Here is a 19,432-nt window from a genome sequence, read left to right as displayed (position 1 = left end):
AGGATCTCATATAAAGATGCACAAGTATTTGAATGAGTTACATCTATTCTTTGATTTCTCATTCTACCAATATGCATAGCTTTTTAAAAGTTTGTGACTATTGCATTTGTCATCTTATTCAATCTTTCAATTCAAAATCTTATTGACAAACTCATGGCGACCAAGTTTGCAGGTTTCGATGGTTTGATTTGGATCAAGTCCCAATTGTAGAATTTCACGGACACATCTCTCTATTTCTATGACATGGAAGACTTCCAAAGGAGTGTGAAATCTGAATGAATTCACCCCATTATTGAGGAACTCTGAGGATGCAGTTTAGTCAAGGCCACTAGTTTTTTGGTTGCAGTCCAAGCCTCAGAGATGATTTACAAATGCATTCACCACTACAACCCATAAACTAGGAAAATTATTCTACTTGATGATACAATATTAATTTCAATTAATAGGTAAACAATAGTAAACAACCTTCATGTGTTAGAGTGAGAGGAGTTCATTGAATTAAATGTTAGTGGGGCATCTCATAACTCATAATGCTTTAATGTTTTCAATTTCTCATGCATGCAATTAGATCAGAATTACATGAAGGATTAATTGCTAATTAAGGATAAAGTTTTATTGGTTACTAATTCACCCCTCCCCTCTCAGTAACTTAGCCTATCATAATATTCCCAACAAAGAGCATACCCTATTTTAGAATTAGAAGCAAACATAATTCATTGCAAATCACTAATACAATAGGGAGTTGTACCTAAGAATTCAGGGGGAAGTTAGTCATTTAATAACAAATTTCCAACTATTATAATCAGATATTGTTCACAAATTTGGGCATTTAAGAGTTAAAATTGAAAAGAACAATTTGTTTACCAACACAACCCGTGCTGCTAGAGGGAGTTGACCTGGACGAAAGGAAAAACACTCTCAATGTGGTGACCAAATGTAGAGCCATGAAATACCTAATTAATCTCCCGTGATCACCTTTAGTCGATATGTTGCATCCTCCCAGTTGCTGACTGTGAACATATAATCTATTCTATGGTTACCACCAATGTTGTTGCTATTCTCAAAGATACACCTCTCTACCCAACCTAGAGTGATAATATTCATATGCAGACTGTCTGTATGGGAAGAACCTCATGCCAGTTTGCACCTATCAACTTATCTTGTGGTTTTTATTGTTTATAAATAACTCACTGCCAACTCAAAAGTTTGGACAGTAATTATTAAACTTACACAAAATTCCACCAAGGTATTCGTCTTGAGATGTTTTCTTCCTAGATTGCTACCTCACTTCAACTAGTGTTCTAAAAGTGCTAGCACCAAATACCGACCAATTTCTTCTCCACTGTTATTCAAAAATGCCAACTTCTTGCTTAACCTCCAAATGCCAACTCGAGTTCCAATCTGATAGTGAATATCGCATGAAGATTGGGGCTACATCTAGCTTCTTATTTCTCAAGGGTTTTCATCCTTGAGTTTTCTCAGTCACATTCAAGAAACCAAAGTTTTTTGAATATTGAGATCATAAAATCTCATATGTTCTTTCCCAAGATAAGTCTCAACTTTATAACCTTGAACTGACAGAAAAATGTTGGAATAAGAGATGTGGGATAAAACACCAATTTCGTCTTCTAGTCACTTAAGTCACTTTATAAAGTGAATGACTTTTAAAACATAAAGTAACTTTATTAAAGTACTTTAAGACATCAAATGACAAACTTAAGATAAATCTCCCCTTGTGACTGGAAGTCATCCTTACTGGTATTGCCATTAATCTATCTGGATGTGGAGATAGATTAACCAGGCACTAAAAGAACTAGTGTGAAAGAGGGGACATGACATTCACTAAACCCTTCACTAAGAGAAAGTTCCTTCATTTGTGAACCTTGCTAGGGGTGTAGGATGCTTCATCTTTTGGGGGGGCCTCTTCCTCTCACGTAGAGTCCTAATTTTTTTTTGGGGGTCTTGTTTCTCTCTCTTTTGGGAGAATTTTATGTACATGGGTACCTCATCAAGCCTGACTTGTCGAGACCCATTTCTACATCCACCTAAGCTTTGCTTATGGCAGGGTGTTAGTATAGTTGTTTTATTTCCTAGTGGGTTATTTATTTTTCCTTATATCACTGGGTTTTTCCTACACTTTTAATAATCTCACTTAGGTTAATAAAGCATGTCTTATTAGGTGAGTGGTTGTGAGGTGCCACCTTCCTACATCTGAGCACCCATTGGCTATCTTGGGAAGATACTTTGCTGTCTTTAGTACGATAGATGGTGGTTCCTCATTGGTTGGTGTTGTCACCTCCTCTATCTTCTTAGTCTATATAAGCATGCTACTTGGCTTGTATTTGTTATCTCTTTCTTTTGCATCCTCTTAATGCTATTTTTCTTCTAACATTTGCATTACTCTCTTAGAGACTAACTCTATGTTGCTATTTTGATTTTGTATCATTTGCATTCATAGTTTAGATATCTATTCTTTGCACTAGTTTTATGGGTTATTAATCTTTTCATATTTTAACATAGAGGAGGGAGTTCCAAGTAAAGAGACTCTGTCTTTAGCCATCCGCTTTGGATCAACATTGAGCAAAGTTAAGAAACAAATGACTCTATCAATTCTCAGTTGAGACCCTAATATAGGACACTAAACTATGGAGATTGCTAAGCCCACCAAGGATGGGAGAATTGAAGACCTAACTACAAATGAGTTCATTTTGTAGTTTTTGGGTTTAGGAGAGGTTAGGCATGACACCCAAGCGGGCCTATGGACATCAAAAAATGAAGTGATAGAGGAGGAACTCAAAGGGCTCAAGCTTGCCAAAGTTAGGATGAAGGCAGAGATCCACAAACTCAACCACTTCATCAAGCAGCTAATCGCTCCACTAGCAAGTATCTTGACAGTTCCCCCTACCAGTGACCCTACAACCACAAATATCCAGGCTATCCTTTCTTAGCTACAAGAAGATAAATACTTCGAGGAAATCATGGTAGGGAATGGAGTGAGAAAATCAAGTCTGAAGTACTTGAAGTTATAGAACAAGTCAGTGATGTAGTGCTGAGGATGGAAACAGAAAAGGATAATATCTCAGCCAATAGGGCTACTCTGTCAATAGAAAGGGCAAAGAGTGAAGATTGCATCTCCCTCTTGAATATGGTCATCCGAATGAAGACTAAAGAAGTTGTAGAAGGAAAGATACTACCAAAAGGAGATGAGTCCTTTTCTAAATGAAAATAGAGCTTGCAATTCAAAGCTAAAATGATTTCGACGATTGAAGAAGGATTAAAAGAAATAGAGAGAAAAGTTAAGAAGGAACATTATAGGAACTATGAGCTACTAAGAGGCTTACACATTGACTCTCAAACTAGTGGACAAGGGAAGGGAATAATAGGAGTTGTTGTTATGTAAAAGAATTTCTTCGATTATCTAGATATTCTATCAGATAAGTCTACTACTCCTCATAATAGAGTATCAAAACTCCAAAAGCCCAGTGGATGTATACATGTGGCTATGGAGGAAATGCAATAGCGGTTGAATGCCATCAAAGACTTAGCCAAAGAACACTCCAAGTGGCTCTTGAGATACAACAATGTCCATATCCACATACACGAGGAGCTGATCTCAATCATTGTCTTCGCCAAAGCCTATAAGGCAAAATTAGAAAAAGGAAAGAAGCTGAAATGATGTTTTACCCCGCCTCTTTGTATTTTGATTGTAACTAACAATATGCTTCTTGTCATTTGTCATTATCCAGGAGATGAACCAGTTTGAGTTGGTTTTTGTAACAGACATCTCAGAATCCTATATGTACCTAATTGAAAGATTAATGAAAGGTCGACTAATTTTTGGTGTGAAATACTTCATGTTTCAAAGACAAGTTGAATGTATTTTATGTCAATCATTTACTATTCCATTGCTTTGTGATAGTTTAATACATCTCTTTCAGTTGAATTGAGTTAAGGAATAAACTGAGCTTCATTCCCCCGTTCAATACAACAAACTGAAGATAATAGTAGTGTTATTGAAGGTTAAAACAGATTCTATTTTGCATTATTCTTGAAGTTAGTCCCTTGAATATTAGAGTTAGAAGCATTTTGTTAAATAATTAATTCATAGATAGAATTCATAATTGTATTGCCAAATTCTGAGGGTTCATAAGATGTGTGAGTTAACAGATTTGATTAACATTAGGACTTGAATCTTTTCTTGAGTTAGTTCCTATCTAGGCCTAACTTGGTTTACCTCTCTTGTTCTCTAGTTTAAAAAAAAACCCATTTAGAATTAAGAAAAAATAGAATTCATTACAAATTGCAAACTCAAGGGAGCTATACCTACGAATTCAGAGGGAAGTCAATTACTCAATTATGATTTCCCAACTATCGTAACTAGTTGCTATTCATGAATATTTGGCATTCAAAGAGTTGAATTAAAGAACAATTTGTTTGCCAAGACCTCTTTTGAATATTAGTTTGATCTTTGTTCATTCACTAGTGCAAAGATATTTTTATATTTTCTTAATGGGGTGTGGATGTAAATGGATTTGTTTTGAAGAGGGTGAGATTCCTTGTTTGTCAACATGGCTGTTGCATCTTGTCAATGGGCCTTGTCACAACATACTACTTCAAAGATGGAATATACATGTTTGCAGAGTTCAAATCATAGTACACTAATTTGAAGTTTCCAGCTTTCTTTCACATTAAGGGGCATTGCTCTTGTTCATGAAAGTAAATATTTATTTCTAAGCTACTTTAGTTATTTGAGGACCTTCTATATGAACCTAATACATGTCATTGCCAATGGACTTAATCAACACAAATAATTTTCTATGATATGTTTGACATGTTTATCTCGAAGTATGCCATCCAATGGTTTAGTGAACAACTACAACATTGAACTCCAAATACATTTATGATCTTTGTATTAAATATCTATTTTTTAATTCAAAAAAAACATACAAAAGTTATGTTTGGACTTATTTGAGCAATCTTGTATGTTCAAGTGGTAGACAATGTGATCCAAAGGATGTGATCATTGCACTAGTGTGGTCCTTATTTTGCTTAATACTTAAGTCCCACATTTCTTTTTAAAATTTTGATGTAATGTTGTTAGGCATTTTTTGAATCTCTAGTATGATCCATATTGTTTCAATGACTTCAACCATGCTTTAAAAGATATTAAAATGTTGATTCAAGGCTTGTCCTTTGGCTGACGGGTCGGAAGGATATTTAGGGCATGTATGCATGCATGGAGACCTCAACCAAGGTGGAGAAAATGTAAGAGGTGGCATGATAAAACTTTATTCACTTTGCACACTTTCCTACAATTTCACCTTGCATATGAAATAAGTGCTCACAGGACACTTTATCAAAAAGTCTAGTACCTCGTTCCTACTGCAACTAGAATGGAGAGAAGATATTTTAAGTGAGAGATCTACATATGTTGCAGACATGCTTTTACAATTTGTTCTACCAACTTCTTCATTTTTTCTGCTACCAAAAATTTACAATTGAAGTCCATGATGATAGATGAAATAGGAAATTGAACCCCTGTGGAAGTATGTTGAAGATGGTTGTGTCAATTTGGGGTATTTAGCTAAAATGGTATGCAAGCCAAATTTATGATTCCACATTTTGGATGAATGTCTACTAGAGCACACTCATGAGGTGTTGGCTCAAATAATTCACACACAATCTTTAACTAGGCACATTGATCATAGCTTTTCCATCTTGACCAATGGGGTTATAGCCATTTGCAGAGCTTAGCAATACTTGGTCATTCATCCCATGTGTACATTCAAATCTTTCATCCATTATTGATCATACCTATACATATAGAGCATCCACTCTTTGTCTTAGGATGCCTACACCTATAGAGTTCTCTGCCATGGTAGTAACTAACAATAGAATACCAAAACTACCATTTTAAAAAAAATAATTCAACAAGCCATCACAATTGCGATGACTTGTTTGACAGGTAGCCATCACTCCAACAACATTATTGTCGCATACTGTCACAATTGCGACAATCACTTCTGATAGATGACCGTCGCTCAAACAATATTGTTGTCGTATATTGTCACCATTGTGACTTCGCCTTTCAATGGATGGTTGTCGTTCTTGTAGCACAACTGTCGCACTTGCGATGATAGATTGAAAATGTAAGCCACATTGTAATTGCGACAGTAGACCATCATAGTATCTATGATGTGAAGATGAACTCTTGCCCTTGCTTTCTTCCAAATTGTGATAGCTTTAGGCATCCCAATTGTGATGGATGAGCTTGTCGTCACAATTTGCAACTGCAAAAGTCCAATGCCTATTCGATGAGAGCCCATTCATGTTAGTGGCACTTGGGCAACGGGTGGTCGTCGCAATTAGAGCCCAAATGTAGGAGTGTGGCCATAACCTCCTTACTATTCCCTCCTATGAACTCTTTGGACATTCTCTCTCGATGAACTCTGCCCTTTGTACATTATCATCTTTTATATCTTCACCCATTGTCCCATTTTTGATGTCTTTGCATTTGCTCTGCAAAAAGTTGAAGTCCAGACATTATATTTTTTTATTAGGATAAATCTTAACAGTAAAATGAACTGTTTATTAGATACTACTAAAGAGATGCTATTTATATCTTCACTTACTGTCCCATTTTTTATGTCTTTGCATTTTCTCTGCAAAAGGTTGAAGTCCAAACATTATATTTTTTTATTAGGATAAATCTTAATGGTAAAATGAACCATTTATTAGATACTACTAAAGAGATGCTATTTGCAATTGATATATTTTATTGGATGCTATTAGCAATCTAAATATTTTATTGGACATTATTATATGGATGATGTTGGCAATAACATCATATGATTACATATGTCTTTGATTTTGTTTTTTTGTTTTTATTTTATGAAATCGAGATATCACACACTTCATTCAAATTTTTGAAATTCTTTTAATTTGTTAAGAAAATGTTTTTTAATATTATTTTGGTGTCATGGTTTCATATCGTCAACTAAGTTTCAATAAGGTGAATTTTATCTATCATTTTCATGTCCACATACAACAGTCTCATTATTTTCTATTATTTTAGATCCTTTTTTATTATACCAATAAAATGAAGTGTAAATTCTAGAAGTAAATAAATATATTTTATTTTATTTTTATTACGATTAAAAATTGTAATTATATTTTATGTCATTTGTAGAAATGGAAACAAAATCTATTAGCTCTACTCTTCGATCAAAACCTCATTATTAATAATTATTAATTATGTTCATTCTTCTTTGTGTCAAACATTTCTATATCTCTATTAAGAACTTATTGTTGCATGTAAAAAACATGCAAATGATAGTTTATTACCAGGTGATCTCTTAGACTATACCACTTCTTATTATCAGTTCTTGGTTGACCTCCAGTATTAATTTTGATGGCACAATTAATGTTGCAAACCAAAGTTTTCCAACATGTATTTTTAAAATCACTTATGGAATTCAAATTTTGAATTTGTGATTGGTTACAAACCAATTTCCTAGGCATTTACTTGTTTTTTTGAGTTAAAAAAACTAGAAAAATGTAAAGAGATAAGAATGAATTTAATATGTCTCACTCTGTCATAGAATTTGGAAAGTTACCTATCAATAATCGTCAGCTTGTGACAGAGGCAGGATTATTAATTATTAAAACTTCATGTCTTATCGCTCATTTGCCTTTTGCCCTTTCTTTCAATTGGTCTGGCTGATCTTATTGAACATGGATTTTCAATATATGTTAATGCCAACGACATTCAAAAACTTTTTAACTTACATTAATATTAAATTAATTTTTTATAATTTTTAACTTCTAAAAAATAAAAAAAATAAATAAATAAATAAATGAAAAATAAATAAATAAAAAATAAATAAAATAATAATTCTTCTAAATTTAAAACTATTTTTCAACTTAAAAAAAAAATTGTGATGCTTTAAAATATAAATATAATTGTATTTCAATAATTAAAGTTCAATACAATTTATTTAAAAAAATTAAATTAATTTTTAAGATAAATAATATTAATATAAAAAATTATATAGATAGACTATATTGTAAATTTTTAATTAATAAAAAAATCAATAAAATATTTTGAATATTTTTTTCAAATTCTTTTGAAATAATTATAATTTATATATTTCAAATATATATTTATATATGTTTTTAAGAATGTAAATTTTTGCATTTATGATTTTGATTGTGTATCAATTTTTGATTAATATTTCAAATATTTATGATTTATGATCGTTATGACATGCAAACTATATTCAATTATTACATAGTTCATATAGACTTCTCAATAGTCATGACTCCCTAATTTAGAATAACAACTTTCTCTATGCTCAAGTGCTTGGTGTAAATTGCTTTATGTAGTTTGTTGATGGCTACTAGTAGCTGCATTAAAGATTAAACAACTATCATAGTAAGTTGGAGATAATTTCCATAAGAAGTCAAATTGTGATATTGCTATCACGATTTAACTATGTGATTTTGAGTCAAACTCATTGACCCATGTTTCATGAGTAGTGATTCAACATGAATCCATCTCTCATGAGAATAAATGGAACACTTAGCACTCATTGGATCAAGGTGATGCTCATAGGGGTGAAGCATCGAGACTTCTCTACTCAAATGGAGTTGCAAGCTTTGGGTTTAACCATGGAGGAAACTCTGTAGTTAAGTGCGCTTAAGTTGGAGTAGTACTAGGATGGGTGACCTCTCGAAAAGTCTTAGTGCTTTACCTCGTCCGCATCACCTAGATCAAATCTTGATAGCAATATCACAACTATCATAATAGCCAAAGTTTCACCAACTTTTTCCATTGCTCCATAAAATAGACCACATGTTAGAAATCAAACATTCTAGTCTCATTCCCAGAAGACATGGACAATAAGCTCTTGTTATTTTATCAAACACCCGTGAACTCCTAAACGAACCTTCCCAACTATCCCCATAGACTAGGAAAAATAAAGGTAACCGATGAAGATGAAAAAAACATGACGAAGATTTGACTGGTCAGAGGAAATTTTGGGTGAAAATGATGATGAGGCTAAGCAAGAGCACAGCATCTCTATCGTCAGGTCTCTTCCACTCATCAAATATATTTTACATACGATCTGCACTAATTCAATTCGACTGTATCTTTCTTTCTTTAATTTAATATCCTATATCACTCCTGTTAAATCTGGTTTAGTTGCATCTATTTTGGATTTTATCGTAAGGGGAGGAGACTGTTTGTTATCGAATGTGCTTCCTGTCAAAGGTAGGTTTCATAATATGTCTCGATTTTTGGTGTTGATTGCTTTTGTTTAGATTCTAATCTACTAAATAATAAATGAGAAGTTTACATTATGCCTGCGTTAGGTTCGATTCGATTTGATACTTATGCGGTTTGAAACGCCAAGATGGGCAGTTCTTCCTCGTTTACATATTTTTGTTCCACCTTGTATTAAAGAGAAAGTGACAATTTGTTATTGTGTTTATATCTGCAAATGTTAGTTTATAAAATGTTCAGGGTTTTGTGGGTATTAATTTATGTATGAAGAATATTGGGTAACTGGTTAATATTGTGATTGGATTTACAAATGACGGATTCTTTGGTCTTTAGGAGCTTTTGAGCGGTTCCATATCAGTTTACTGTGTATACACGCTGCTTGTATTTGTATTTGGGCGTTTCACAATTTGTCATTGCAAAAGCCCATAGTGTAACCGAAACCAGTAAAAAAGTATTGACGCGCAAAGTGTTTCCACTGTCCAGTATGTCCTTGTACTGTTTCAGGTGTGTCATTTAAAGTTATATCGGCCGATGTACGTGCACAAATTTCAAAACTGTTTGCAGCTGAGCAGTTCTATGAAAAAAATATTTTTCAGGCTACAGGATTTTAGGATATGTATACAAAATTGACGAGAAAATCATTTTCAGACTAACAGTTTCATCCTAAAGTCGTTGAATGGTATGAGCTTAGGGGTAAATTGTCAAGGGTGAAGTTTAAAACGCAGAGACATGTTATATGCTAGTATACATGTTTAATTTGGGTAGATCGCTAAATCTAATTCTGGGTGAGGAATGTGCCAACAGATATTGCCAAGTGAATTTGATGTAAAACATACCTCTCAATCATTGCATCTAAGTCAAAGTTTAGCCTTCTCAAGAAATTCACAAATTAACAATTTTTTAATGAAAATTGCCATTTTTCACAAAGCTAGAATTTATGTGTATTTGTGGTCCTCTTATTTGCATTTGGTTGTTTTAAAATTGTCCTTTCAAAGGCCCATAGAGTGACAGAAGCCAGTATAGAAATTATCCACTTACAAAGTTTTTCCACTTTCCCGCATGTCCTTGCACTGGTTCAGGTGTGTTATTTGTTTGAATTGTTATTAGGTTTTGACTTAGTGATTTCTTAAAGAGGGTAGTTACCTCATCCAGCTGGTATATGATAGTATTGTTTACTTAGTGGTCGTATGGAGGGAGCAAAATCTAGTATTTTAGTCGATGTTACTGAGGTGATTGAACAAATTTCAAAACTGTATGCAGTCAACCAGTTCTATGAAAAATACTTTTGTTTAGCTTGCCGACTTTTAGGGTATGTATACATAACTGACTGCAAACCATTTTTAAGGTGAGAAGTATGCTAAATAGACATGGCTAAAATAATATGGTGGAAGAGATAACCCTCAATAATTTCATCTAATTCCAGGGTTAGTCTTTAGGGGAAATTCACAAATTACAGAAACTATCAAAAAACATTGCCATTTGTCACAAAACTAGCATTTCCTGCAAATTCTTGTCCTCGGCCTTCCTTAAAAATTCTTTTTTGTAGATGGTAGCTTTTCTTATTTTTTGTTAAAGATTCTAAAATTTACGCTTTCTTACATTTCCATGAGTACATGCATCCACCTGCAGCCTAACAATCGAAGCCATAGTTACAAAATTTGCATAGGACATTGTATTTCCTCTTCAATTATTTCTAGTGTGGTGAACGTTCATTGAACTTTATGGTTTTGCAGGTAAGTTTAGAGAAGCTGCTGGTGGAATATTTTCAAGAAGGAGGTCTTTGTTTACATCTTTTCATACTCCATTAGGCTGGCGTAACTCAGGGAAAATCTCTAGGTGTGTGCTCCCTGAGCGAAAAATCTCAATATCAAATTCAGTTTTTTCATCAATTTCTGCAAATATGGCATTACCCTCCAAGGTCGTAGAACACATTGTTTTTTTCAAAGTAAAAGATGGTACTCCTCCTGAAAAATCCAATGCAATGGTATCTGGCCTGCAAGGACTGAAGTCATTGGACATTGCACTACAATTAACAGTAGGACCAGTATTGCATGTCACTTCTGACACTTATAAATTTACCCATGCATTGCATAGCCGATACAAGGACAAACAGGACTTGGCTAACTATTCTGGTCATCCTCAACATCTTAGTGTGGTGAATGAGTTGATTCTGCCCATTATAGATGACATATTTGCCTTTGATTGGGAAGCTGAGCTAGATGGGCCAATGACGCCAACTTATGGAGCTCTTAAGGTTACAGTTTTTAATCCTAAAGTTTTGGCGCAACCCCAGAAGTCTGAGCTGATTGAAATTCTCAGCGGATATAAGAGTATATTTCCAACAATCAAGCAGGTTAGTTTTGGGGAGAACTTTTCACCTGCACGAGCGAAGGGGTTCACTTGGGGTATTTTGTCTCTCTTCCCAGGAATCAAAGAGCTAGATGAGCTCAATAAAAATGCAGAGCATATCCAGTTACAGGATGAGAAGATTCTGCCTCAGATGGAGAAGTTTATGGTTGTTGATATGATACCATCACCAAACCCTGCAAGCCTGTGAGACTAGTATTTTGTCTGTCCATTAGGATATTTATCTAAACCAGACTGAAGTTTGATGTATTAATAAAGAGAGGATTCTAGGATTTCAAATGACTTAAAATGGCAGCAATTAGGATTGTGTTTTAATTCAGTCATCATCAATTTATCCTCCGGTGATTGTCAATGTACTATTGCTGATAAAACAAAAGTGCAATTTTCATGGCATATACAGATCTTCTTTGTTGATAGCTTGTCACCTTAGAACATAGCTTTTAACAAATTCACATGACATGGATAATTTCATTTTTATAATTGAGCATTCATACTACCACTGAACTAAATTGCCACCATGTACTAGTAAAGAAGACTGTCATCCAAGTTTTGTAATCTTAACGCATGGATCCTTTTTTGGGAATTCCATTTACTTAAATATGGAGGATTAGCTCAGTTTAGATCTGTCTTCTTGGTTCTTTTGGAACTATCTGTCTCACCCAGTAATATGTTTAGAAATGAACATTCTACAGAATACTAGTCTCGGAATGTTATAAAAAGTGCACTCATTAGCAGAAGCGAAAAGTCCAATTCTAATGGTATGACAAAGGGATGTAATTCTGTTTCAATGACTACTTGTGCCATGTATAAATCATTTTTAAAGATGACCATGATTTTTGTTTGTAATAACATTTGCCTACAAGTGTAGACCTATTAACACAACTTCAGAGTTGACTAATGACTACTGGCAGACTGGTATGTGAATGCTGCTTCTGGATTTTATTGTGTGAGTTGTTTTTCATCAAATATTCTGGATCACACTCTGTGATCCATCATCAGGATGAAGAGAGAGCAAAGAGAAGATAAGGTCATGGAGTTTGCTTCATTGCGGCACTCCAGTCATGCGTGCACAGCTGATCTTGAGTCATAATCATCATCATCATGTAAAGAGAGGTTTGAAAACAGTCGATAGACTACTCTAGATTGAATCTCATGACTAGTTCTGGAGATACTGTGAGCGGTATGAAAATTTTATGTTGTAATGAATATGTCTGTCAGTAATAGTGAGTAGATTTCCACAAACTATGAGAATTATTTGAATGCTGCTTCACATTCTGTGATGTATCATTAGATGAAGAGAGAGCATTTTTGTTTGTAAATGATTTAAAACAGAAATGCAGTGCAGGATGTAGTTTTCCATGAAAAGACAACTTTGTATCTGTAAGTTATTGAGAACCAAATGCAAATTATGCTGTTTAGAATGAACAGACAAAAGGAGGTCATTTGAACCTGTGCGTAGTAAACAAGAAATAACTAGATTCTTGGCTTATCCTCTATTAAAAGTTACACGTGGTTATCGCTAACTAGAAAGGACTTACCAGCTTTAGCTTGGTTTTCTATCTGAGAAGTGGTGCTAGGCTCTATAAGAATACATCATTGTTTCCAACCAGACACTGTATGCAGGCATTGTTTATCAGCTACCTACTTAAATGGTGCAAAGCATTGTCCGGAGTAGATTGCTAAAAAAACAGATGCATAAACATCTTTGAATGCAAAATCAGAAAATATGCTGTAGTCAGCATGGTGAAGCTGAATTTAAGGTAAATTTGGTGGGCTGAAGTTAAAACATATATAAGAAATACATAGCTCATTTTTCAGATAGTGCAACCTTAGTTTGCATGGACTCTTAGATGAGGCATTTTCCTAATGTCGAAAGCAACGTTATACCATGCTATCACAAAGTAAGGAATAAGGCATAGTTGCAGGTTTACATCAGCTTACAGCATTCACATATGCATGGGATTGTAATGCATGTAATGTTCAATATGCTCCAACATGAGTTAGAGAAATCCTTTTGTAGTCTTATGAGTAGATGCAATTTCATCATCACATTCTCAGTAGGTATGTGTTGCAGTCTTTAACTTTTAGTAAGGGATTTATTCCCCTGTTACTTGATTTCCATATCGGCGAAGATTCTTATCTCACTGTAGTGTACTGTGCTTCGAAATGATTTGGGAAGCCAACCTTGTTTTTGCGTCTTTTTATAGACAATCTTTTATTCATTAGTAATCCATGTTTCCAACAATTTTTTTTTTGCAGAAGCCTACTTTTCTCATATGACAGATACGCTCTGTGATACTGAGATAAAATATTCTGGAACATAAATAAGATTTTTAGTCATTTACTTGCAAACTATAACAGGTCACTGTATGAGATGTATTTTCGAGAGTATATCCTCAGTTCTTAAAGGACTTTGCTGAGTATATCAGTTGTGCAATTTTCAAACGTAAGATCAGCTGTGCAAAGTGCCAAATGAACTGTTGATCAGTTTATTCGGTTTTTGTTTTTCCAATATAATTTCATTCAGTTAAAAAAAAAAAAAGATTTTTCATTTCATTGAGGAAATTAGATTTCTAATAGTTTGTAATGGTCAAGCCTGACATAGATTTGAAGTTGAGGTTGGTTTTTTACATGATTCTGGATTCTGTTGTTCCTTGTTGATATATATAGCCTCGGTCAGATACAAGGATTTCTGATCAAAGTGCATGTATTTATGTATGTCAGTTCACTGTGAACTGACATACGTGGATCCATATACTTTGACATAATTTCTGTGCCAAATTAGAATTATCATTCATCTATACCTTGGAAGTATCCCAGCACTAAATTGAAACCATATATATATATATATATATATATATATATATATATATATGTATAGTATACTGAAATCTGTACTTTCAGATTATTGCATCTCTTTGTGATCGAGAAAATGATCCTCCATAATATATGCAGATCAAAGGACTTACATATGATTTTGTTTATTACTTAAATCACTCCCGATTAGTATTGAGTTAATTAGATTATTAGAGGATTAACTAAGTGCCTTCATGTCTCTTCATGAGAAGACACAACATGAATAAATATAAACCAAAAGCAAGAGACATGGATCGAAAATTGATAAATGCATTCCCTCTTCAGATCGGTGATTTCAGACCAGAGATGGAACATATGTAATACGATATGATATTTAGTGTCAATATGGTTGTAATTCAGATCCAGTCTGATTTGATTATCACCTGCAATCAAATAAATATAAATTATTATTCCTTAAATCTGCAAAAAGCCATTATCACGATAGTCTGTTCATAAGTTTAATTTCCGACATTCCTTACTGCAATGTTGCTTCCAGCATAGTGCCTAAAAGTGTTAGCAAATAAAATTTGGTATGGTTTTTTTGTTTTTTTGATAAAGCTTCTTTGCTTAGTGGGTAAGCTAACCAATACTTCTGATTTTTTCAGGTTTTTCCCCATTTTTTCATCCACTTTTTGCTCTAATGAAATTTATATTATTGCAATTCTTCATTGGAAATTAGGAGAAGTTCATTTTTCATCCTTTGTTCTAAATTTTTCCCTTATACAGTTGCATATTTTATTCTATCATAGGTATGTGTATAAGATTTCTTTTTGCAGGTACTGAAGATTAGAGCTCAAAAAGGATGAGATTTGCATTGTCTTCAACAATTTCTCTTATTGGATTTTGTGTATTCATGAACTGAGATAAAGTTCCTTTTAAGGGCTCAATCATGTCTTTTGGTGTTAATTTTCATCCTTCTATTGTCAAACTAACCTCAGAGAACTATTTATCTTGGGAAGAAATGATAAAGAATCATTGTCTTCAGCAGGATCTACTGCCCTGTCTTCTTAGACATGTTCCTGAACCAGGCAAATTTGAGTAGAAAACTGCCTGGTGGAACAGTAATGACATGATAAGTAGGAGATACTATAAGCAGAAAAATGCATGGTTGAACAGTAATGACATGGTCTATGGACCAATATGTCTGACTATTTCTGAGGATATTATACATCATATAGAGCACATTGTGTGCGCTTTCACTGCTTGCACTATCATCCAACAATTGTATGGAGACACTAGTTCTTCATCTGAAAGTGATGTTTCTTTAGAAGATTGAGCTTTTATCAATGATACCAAGATTTCTATTGCCCCAACTTGTGTGAACACATCCTTTTTGGATGATCAGTTTGTTGATACCTCTTCTACTGTTGCGTCTTCAGAGTTTGAAGTTGCTTCATCAAAAGTTTCCAATGATTCTTCGCAGCAAGATCATTTATGTATTTTGGATTTGGTTCATTGAGAAAAAATTCTACCAGACATGTCTTTATTGTTTGTAGAATCCCTCATTTTGGATCTAAATGGCACTTTTGACTGCATACATATTCTCTAAGTTATCAGATTCTCTCCAGCAACGCTTAAAGTCTGGTCCTTGTCAAATTCTCTCCAAATTCTCTTGCAGAGCTATGAATTTGCTACAAATTCTGTCAGATGAACCCGGACAGAATTTGCTGTCTAGACCTGAGCTGAATTTGGTCTGCGAACATTTTTTTAAGACTTTTTAAAGTGTTTTTTTGACCTCTCAACCCTATTATGACCACTAAAAAGACCAAAAAAGATGTTTATATGACATTTATGCATTTGTGTATGAAAATGAAAACTTGCTTAGAATGGAAATCCAAATTGACAATAGGTGACATCTAAATTGATGATTATAGAGGAATGTCTTTAAAAAGATATGATATCTTTGGATCTAGGACTTCAAATTTGTATCTCACCTTTTGATATACCCTGGTTAGAAATGCTCTCACTAATACAAAATAAAAAATTCAGATAACTGCACTTATCTTTTGACAATTCCTTTCATTCTCAAACTGTCCCCGTGATATGAAAATATGTTCCATGCATGTGACCAAGCAAGTGTATCAAGCTGTATGTATTGCTAAATAATGCAATTAATGTCCTACTGAACTGAAACATAGATTTGGTGGTGTATTTTGCTGTTCCTTTACTATTAGCAAATTCAAGTATGGATTTATTTTTTGTTGCATATATATACACATATACATATTTTTAAAAAACATATGTTTTTGTACGGATGACCCCAAAATGAATCCGAACGCAAGCCCAAAAAAATTTAGACGAATTTCGAACCCGAATCTTAAACCCGCATCTGTACCAATATCCGAACCGGCAACTTTGCATATTCTCTTTGATGAGGGTGATTCTTCTTTAGTTGTTGTGGGTGGACTTTCTGATCCTCTTCTTCATCCTCTACATATCATTCCTTGCTATGTGATATGAGTGCAGATACTTTGACACAACATTCTGAGGAGATGTCTTTGCCTTCTAAGGAGATATCTTAGTCTTTAGACTATAATCTGCACTGGTTTTCATCACATTTTAGTTTTTTATATTTAGAAGTGCCTGATTTCATTATGGCAACTTTCAAAATCAACTTGGAGACTATCGACCAGTTTTTAAAGACATACATCTCGATTTATCTTCTCACATATTCCTTTTAGGAATGGGGAGATTTTATTCATATATATCTAGTTTTATTTCTTCCTAAAGGGAGGAATGATGTTCAACGATCATGGACCATCTTCTACATCTAATTTCGAGCATCTACCATTTACTACATTTTGTGGAGGGATCTATTCTCGTTTATTTCACTTTCTATGAGACCTAGAGTTAAAGATATTGCAGCATTGTTGCAGCCATGCATGATAGTACATATTTTGAGGGGGGTTTTATTTCCATTGAGTTTTCTCTTTTTTCTCTTTCCTTTTCTTAGGCTATTGTCTACTTACTTAGATTAAAGGGGGGTGTTAGCAAATAAAAATTGGCATGTTTTTTGTTTTTTATCTATGTTTTTGGATAAAGCTTCTTTGCTTAGTGTGTAAGCTAATTAAGGAATACTTTTGAATTTTTTTTTAGTTTTATTTCCATTTTTTCCTCTACTTTTTGCTTTGATGAAATTTATATTATTGTAATTGTTCATTGTAAATTATGAGAAGTTTAATTTATCATGTTTTGTTCTAAAAATGTTATTTATACAACTCCATATTTTGTTTTATCATTCTAGCCAGATTATTTGCTAATTAAGCTAAAATTTTACAAAAAGAAGTATTACTATTTGTTGTAGAAAATCATTCATCTAGATTCTAGAAGAATGCATTTTCTAAAACTAAAATAAAAAAACTTTAGTTTAGTGATCAAATAATTCAGCTGTAATTGTTGATCTTTATGACTAACCTATTGTTAATGTATCAGACTTAATTCTTATATTATACTAAATCACTGTTCAAGATCAGAATATGACACTGGACTGAATATGGTATGGAATGTTTCCTGCACTATAATATCTTGGAATGCGATATTCAAATTTCTCTTGCTTTACAATAACTTGAAGACTTATTATATTTCTGTGTTCACCGTATTGTAAACCAAAGAAGATTGACATATATATGTGGGCGGTAATATAATATAGAGGAGTCATGACTGATAGCCGTGACTCATATTTGAGTCACATCTATCAGGCGTGACTATTGATTAATGATAGAACTTAACGCATTTTGTTATTATAGATACATATGCCCGATAACATATATGGAGACTAATACAAACTGACACCCGATAATGATAAGTCAAATTTATATTTAATATCGATGTGAACTTCTAATCTAGTGTGAATAGATATATAATCATAACTTATGTCTTTAGTTTATATTTAGAATAACTGTGTGTGTGTGTGTGTGTGTGTGTGTGTGTGTATATATATATATATATATATCAAATATCTCATATATAAAATGACATAAGTATAATTACAAGAGTTATGAATAACTCTCCAACTAATCTATTCATTAACACTCCCTCTTAGATTAGTAGGGTAAACACGTATAAGATGTCTTTGATTAGAAGACTTTTTTTATCCAATGTCTAATATAAAACATTGTAACATGTGAGAGTTTGGCCTATTAGAATATCAATTTCATGATATTCACCAATCTCTCAAAAGCAATGGCCTATCAGAAACATCAACTTAATGATGATCACCAAATGCTTAGTGTGGTAATGGCCTATCAAAATATCAAGGCATGATATACACCAAGTACCAAAAATATATCTATACAAACAACTTGTAGATAATCAAATTAATGATATCAACCACCTAGTTGTTGATTTACAAGATAAAGCCCTTACATGAAACACTTCCACAAAAAAATGAATCCTGCTACAAGTTATTGTAAGGACGTCACTTTACAACAAATTCTCCTGATACAAGTGAAATCCCTTTTGAAGTTGTCACTTCTTAAAGATTAACATAATTTTTTAAATTTATTTTTTAAAATAATATTAAAAAAAATACAATAATCAATTTCTCTAAGACATGTCCTCAAATTTTACAATCATACCAAGTTCTTTGTGGAAAAGTTCCACCTTTGGCTTAGCAAGTGGTTTGGTAAGAATGTTTGCAATTTGATACTCTGTACTAATATATTCTAGCTTGATTACATCATTCTTAACCATGTCTCGAACATAGTGGTAAGGTATCTCGATGTGTATTGATTTGTTATGAAACACATGATTAAGAGATAGTTTGATGCAGCTCTGGTTGTCACAATAAATAGTAGTAGGTGGAAGTGCCTTCCCAAATAATCCAAATAGAAGTTTCCTCAACCATACAACTTCTCTTGCTTCCATAGATGTAGCTATGTACTCGGCTTCTGTAGAACTTTGTGCTACTGAAGATTGCTTCCG

General features: G+C 33.4%; 1 protein-coding gene across 2 annotated transcripts; it reads left to right on the top strand.

Moving 5' to 3' along the window:
• The first annotated feature begins 8,894 nt into the window (after window positions 1-8,894).
• LOC149575724 (stress-response A/B barrel domain-containing protein UP3-like) lies at window positions 8,895-12,046 on the top strand. 2 transcript variants are annotated; one of them, XM_089815498.1, is made up of 2 exons: window positions 8,895-9,092; window positions 11,020-12,046. In XM_089815498.1, the coding sequence occupies exons 1-2, from the start codon at window positions 9,050-9,052 to the stop codon at window positions 11,841-11,843; spliced, it is 867 nt and encodes a 288-aa protein (XP_089671624.1). In that variant the 5' UTR covers window positions 8,895-9,049; the 3' UTR covers window positions 11,844-12,046. The 2 variants fall into 2 exon arrangements, with proteins under 2 accessions (XP_089671624.1, XP_089671625.1); XM_089815499.1 differs by having other exon boundaries at window positions 9,084-9,274.
• Window positions 12,047-19,432: the final 7,386 nt, after the last annotated feature.

The sequence above is a fragment of the Cupressus sempervirens genome, chromosome 2, assembly GCF_028749045.1.
Source record: "Cupressus sempervirens isolate cs-2001-9-10 chromosome 2, ASM2874904v1, whole genome shotgun sequence".
Taxonomy (NCBI): Eukaryota; Viridiplantae; Streptophyta; class Pinopsida; order Cupressales; family Cupressaceae; genus Cupressus; species Cupressus sempervirens.
Note: the sequence above shows the minus strand (reverse complement) of the source record. Positions and strands in the feature narration are given on the sequence as shown.